This window comes from Haemaphysalis longicornis, unplaced genomic scaffold (genome assembly GCF_048455015.1).
Source record: "Haemaphysalis longicornis isolate Haplotype H1 unplaced genomic scaffold, Haemaphysalis longicornis Haplotype H1 scaffold_1, whole genome shotgun sequence".
NCBI classification, from domain to species: domain Eukaryota; kingdom Metazoa; phylum Arthropoda; class Arachnida; order Ixodida; family Ixodidae; genus Haemaphysalis; species Haemaphysalis longicornis.
The window spans coordinates 246,397,013-246,402,827 of NW_027526203.1; the positions used below are offsets into that span (position 1 = coordinate 246,397,013).

A 5,815-nucleotide genomic window follows, 5' to 3' on the forward strand; every position below is an offset into this window, starting at 1 on the left:
ATGAACTGCTGTTTCTTCGCAGAGCATAGGACGTAGCGTTCCGTTGAAGACAGCAGTGTGTCGACCACCACTGACATGGAGCCCGTCGGTGCCTCACGTCTGCGTGCCGCACTCTCTTAGTCGTGGTGCGGTTCGTCCACGTCGTTCGTCTCTTCGTCCGTTCGTCCTCTCATGGCCTCAAATCCTGATTCTGTCGACTGCAACATCTTAGCTAGGTCGTGGCTCGAATGAAAGGCTAAATAGAAAAAAATAAAATGTTTAACTAATTATCCGAGGCTAAACAAAATATGCGAGGCTAAACAAGGCAGCACACGCGTTAAACTGGATATTGTGATGTCCGATTCACAACTCACAAACGTGCTTAGGTGTACTCGGATATTTTATTTCCATTGCTGGGGCAAATTCAACCGCCGCGCCTGTACGGTGGGGCTATATGCTCACTTGTAAATGGCACTACACGAGACCATATTAGTAGCGAGCCCGAGCAAAATGTTTCAAAACGGGAACCTAATAAAACCATATGCGCGCACGTACATCAGCCAAATTGTCGCTTGAATACGCACAGCGGAATGGTGCGGACAATTTTGGTGAGACAAACGTTACAAACCACGCAGTCGGTTTGACGCGAGTTACGTAAATTAACTGCTACTGTTGAAATGAGTGGTTCGGCTCACGAAACGACTACACAGCGTGACATGCGTCTACGGAAACTTCTGAAGACCGAAAAAGAGGGACTTCAGTACGCCTAGTGCGTGCATTGTTAGCAGCCTCCACCATCTCTCCCCTAAAACTACTGGAAGGGAGCAAGCGCAATGAAACCACCACGCGTTCACAGGCCGGGTCAACGAAAATAACTGCGGCAGTCAACAAGTGCCATGGGAGAAGAGCAACTGCGGCCGCGTTTCCCGCCGGGCCCTCACCCCCTCGTTTTCCCCTCTTCACCGTGACCCCTGTAGCACGACCTAGTTTCCATCGAGCGGCCGTGCCTGTAGTAACCGGCATCCGGGCAAGCGTGGAAAACGTTGCTTTATTTCCCGAGGCGCGCACTGGCAGCCTCACAACTGAAGGACGCGCACCCAAGCCGGGTGCGCCAATTTATACACAAAGCGTCGCTGCTGCGCACGCGCTGCTAGCCAACCGCTGCGCTGATAACGCGATCGCAACACGACACTCCCTCCCTGCACAATTCTAAAAACTATCGTAGGTCAAACGGTCCGGTGGTCGTCTTTCCCTGTTGCTCCTCCGCAAAGGGACCGCTTCTTCATTGCTGGCCGACGGCGCTACCGTGGCACGTGTAGCCGGCTCGGCAAGGCGTTCCGTTGTAAGTGCAGCAGGGACCACGTCAGGTGCATGAGGCAGTTCGCATTCAGGGTGGTTGTCTGGATGATTGGTCGATTCAACGCAGGATGGTCGCAGATGGTCAGCGTGCACGAACCTCACTTTGTTTCCGACGCACACCAAATAGGTTGACGGAGACTTGACACGCGTCACTCTGCCAAGCCACCATTTCACCACATCACCGCGCACAGAACGCACCAACACACTGTCACCCACAGCAAACACTCGGGGCCGACCTCTTCGCTTGTCAGCCAGAGTTTTCATTTTCTCCCTCCTCACAACCATTTCATTTCGAGTGTCTGGCCGTAGCAACGACAACCTGGTCCGCAGTTTCCTTCGCAGGAATAATTCCGCGGGTGTCCTTCCCGTAAAAGTGTGAGGAGTTGTGCGGTAAGAAAACAAAAAGATGTCTAGTCTGTGTTGAAGAGACCTCGTAGTGCCTTTTTCAGAATCTTCTAGATTCTGTTTGAGTAGTGCCTTCTTGGTGGATTGCACCGCGCGCTCCGCAGCTCCGTTAGACTGCGGATGATAGGGGGGTGTCAGTGTGTGCCTAACACCATTCGATGAAAGAAAGTCTTCGAACTCTTGTGCACGAAACTGCGGACCATTGTCAGTTACCACTTCCAAAGGAAGTCCATGCGCAGCAAACCAAGATCGCACAACTTCAATCGTCTTCGCGGCAGTTGTTACACCCATAGGTTTAATTTCCAACCATTTGGAGTAGGAGTCTATGGCTAGCAGAAACATTTTTCCTTTTTCTTCTGCAAAATCAAGATGTACTCTTTCCCATGGGTTTTGGCACACTTGCCATGGTGTCAAAGGTACAGGTTGAGCTTCAGGAAGGACAGACTGACAAATTTTGCCTTTCAGCACAGTTTCTTCCAGGGCGCTATCCATGCCTGGCCACCATAGCATTGACCTTGCTACCGCTTTCATTTTGTTTATCCCTAAGTGCTGTGCGTGCAGCAACCCCAAGACAACACTGTGTCAGGACTGCGGCACAACTACGCGATTCAGCCACACAATGCATCCGTTATCTACACTGAGTTCAAACCGGCGCAACCAGAATGGCTTTAACTGCTCGGGTACAGTTTTTTTCCAGCCGTGCCATATCATGTCACGAACGACACTCAACAGTTTGTCCTGTCCAGTTTCGCGCTCAATATCTCGCTGTCAGCGGCAACTCATTCAGTGGCGCAAAATAAAAAATATCTTCACTGTGGTCGCCCGTGTCCGGCAGCGGCAAGCGAGACAACGCGTCCGCATGACTGATAGCCGACTCTGGCTTATGCTTTATCTTGTAGCGATAGTTCGCCAAAAATGTGACCCATCGATGCACTCTTGCAGTTGCAACAGCGCTGCCCTGCCGTTTAAGATCAAGCAGGGTTGTCAGGGGTTGGTGGTCCGTTAACACGTTGAAATCTCGCCCGTAAAGATACTTGTGAAATTTCTTCACCGCGAAAACTATGCTCAGGGCTTCTTTTTCTATTTGCGCATAGTTACGCTCGGACGGGGACAACGACCGTGAAGCAAAAGCGATGGGTTTTTCATTCCCGTTTTCAACGTGCGATAACACAGCCCCTAGCCCGTATTCCGATGCGTCACACGTGATTTGCAGTGGCTTTTTTACATCGTAGAGCTGCAAGACGCTTTTGTCGGACAGCATTTTCTTGCAAGTTGCGAACGCCTCGTCGCACTTACGCGACCAATGCCATCTGCTGTCCTTGCGGAGCAAGTCGTGCAGCGGTTCTAGAATCGTAGCCCAATTTGGCAGAAACTTTCCATAGAAATTTACTAAGCCCAAAAAGGCCTTCAGCTGGGTCACGCTAGTAGGTTTCGGCGCCTCTTTGATGGCCACGACCTTTTCGGCCGTAGGGTGCAAGCCATTTTTGTCAATGTCATGCCCCAAATACGTTATGCGCTGCTGAAAGAGCCTACACTTCTTGGCATTTACTTTGATACCATGTTCACTCAGGCGCCTTAGCACCTCCTCCACTCTGTCGTAACACTGCTTGTAGTCTACTCCGGCTATGACAATGTCATCCAAGTAGCAGGCAGTGCCAGGCATACCTTGCAGGATTTGATCCATTACAGCTTGGAAAATTGCTGGAGCACACGCTACGCCATAAGGCAAGCGACGGAACCTAAAAAGGCCCATGTGAGTGTTTATGGTGAGCAATTCTTGTGCTTGCTCATCCAGTTCCAGCTGAAGGTACGCCTTCGACAGATCAATGACAGAAAACACGGTTCCGCCTTCAAGTGTGGCAAAAATATCCTCGGGCAGCGGCAAGGGGTAATGATCGACTTCAATTGCAGGATTTACTGTGATTTTGTAATCCCCACAGTGCCGAAGTTCTGTTCCGTCTTTCTTTGGAACAATCACAAGAGGCGTCGCCCACTTGCTGTGCCTTACCCGATACACTACCCCCGCTTTTTCAAGATTAGCGAAATCTTGTTCGACTCGCTCGCGCAAGGCGTATGGCACTGATCGCGCTTTGCAGAACACTGGGCATGCGTTCTCTTTAAGTACAATGCTTGCTTTGAAACCCTTGATAGCACCAAAACCAGCATTAAATACATCACGGTACTTTTCAGTGAGGGGCGTTTCCCTTTCCAATGCCTGCACGGAAAAAACCTCACGCCAGTTGAGTTTTATCTTTGAAAGCCAATTTCGGCCAAACAGCGTAGGCATCCTTGCGCCTTCAGACTCTTTAGCAATCACCAGAGGCAATTTGAAACACTGTCCTTGATACTCAACTTTTGCGTCGGCTACTCCAGCAACAGCGACAGGCGTACCGTTGTACGTCATTACTTTCACATCCTCTTGCGTGAAACTGGCATTAGGAAAGTGCCTCGCCCACTCTACTTCCGAAATAATCAACACGGCCGCACCCGTATCAATTTTCATAGGAACTACCTTCCCATTTATCGTAACGTTTACTCTAAATGGGGGTGTGTCGGAACGGTTCACGTGACACAAAGTAAGCAAATCTCTAGCCTCCTGCGGCTCTACACTATGCACAAGTTTCGTTTTACACATTTTCACAATGTGACCCTTTTTTTACATTTGAAACAGTCACTAGTCAAAAAAGGGCAACTCACAGGAGAGTGGTGTCCTGCACACCGGTGACAGCTCGTTTTAGTCCCTTGCGACGCCTTCTTAGCAGGGCTCGTTTTTCTTCGTCCCGCTTTGCTTGGTTTTCCTTTTTGCGGAGATTTCTGCGTCCCTCGTTGCCAGTACACCTCCGTACTGTCAGAAGATGCTCCCGACTTGTTTGGTTGCAGCATCTCTTTCGTGTCCTGGCTCGCTGCTTCCATGGCGATGGCGACCTTGCACGCATGCTCCCACGTGATTTCTTCGTCCGGAAGGGCAAGTAACCTGCAGCGTACGGCTTCAGTGCGCAATCCCGCCACCAGCCGATCCCGCAGAGCGTCGTTCAGGAAATTGCCGAACTCGCATGTCGAAGCCAGCTTCTTCAATTCCACTATGAAGTCTGCCACGCCTTCATGTGGCGCTTGTTGGCGTTGGTTGAACCGATAGCGTTCGGCGACCAGTGAACGTTTTGGAGTGTAATGTTTCTTCAGCACACTCACCGCTTCCACGTACGATGCCTTGGCCGGTGTCTTGGGCAGCAGTAAGCTCCGGAGCGTGACATAGGCGGTTTCCCCTATGGCCGTTAAGAAGACTTGCAGTTTCTTCTCTGCAGCGATGTCATTGGCGGCAGCGAACAATTCGAAGCGTTCCAAGTACACCTCGAAATTACCGCTGTCCGGCTGGAACTCCGGCAACGTGCCGACGGTTTTGCTGTGCACAACGGGCGCAGTCATTTTAGAAGCTCGGTGCGGATCCCATCCTCGTCGCCACTTGTAGTAACCGGCATCCGGGCAAGCGTGGAAAACATTGCTTTATTTCCCGAGGCGCGCACTGGCAGCCTCACAGCTGAAGGACGCGCACCCAAGCCGGGTGCGCCAATTTATACACAAAGCGTCGCTGCTGCGCACGCGCTGCTAGCCAACCGCTGCGCTGATAACGCGATCGCAACACGACAACCCCTTTCCGATCGACCGCCGAGAAACGCTTACAGAGCCAAACAGGGACCGGGAAACGGGGGAGGTGCAGTTTTCGTGGTGTAATTTTGACATCCTTGACTGTTAAGCTGCACAGCGGCACCGCTAAATGTTTGCGACTCGTACACGCGCGTCCGGACTCGAGCTCGTGATAAAACTTGTTTGCACTACTGTACTCACGAATGCACATATTCAAAAGTGCAAGCACTCACAAAACCAGTATTCATGAGTATTGTACTCATGAGTACTGTGTACTCACGAGTACTCATACTCAATAAGACTCAAACTCAAACTCATGAGTACTCATACTCATGAATACTGTACTCATGAGTATTCACAATCATGAGTACTGTACTCACGAGTAGTGGACTTACCCCTGTACTCACACGTCATCATACTCAGCTTTTTT

General features: G+C 50.8%; 1 protein-coding gene across 1 annotated transcript; it reads right to left on the minus strand.

Moving 5' to 3' along the window:
* Nucleotides 1-4,296: 4,296 nt before the first annotated feature.
* On the minus strand, nucleotides 4,297-5,232 carry LOC144143531 (uncharacterized). Its single transcript, XM_077675313.1, has one exon. The coding sequence runs from the start codon at nucleotides 5,164-5,166 to the stop codon at nucleotides 4,381-4,383; it is 786 nt and encodes a 261-aa protein (XP_077531439.1). The 5' UTR covers nucleotides 5,167-5,232; the 3' UTR covers nucleotides 4,297-4,380.
* Between the last annotated feature and the right edge of the window lie 583 nt (nucleotides 5,233-5,815).

Bases quoted from the DNA above. Each gene is read 5' to 3' on its own strand.
- LOC144143531 (XM_077675313.1), bottom strand. From the start codon at position 5,166: ATGACTGCGCCCGTTGTGCACAGCAAAACCGTCGGCACGTTGCCGGAG.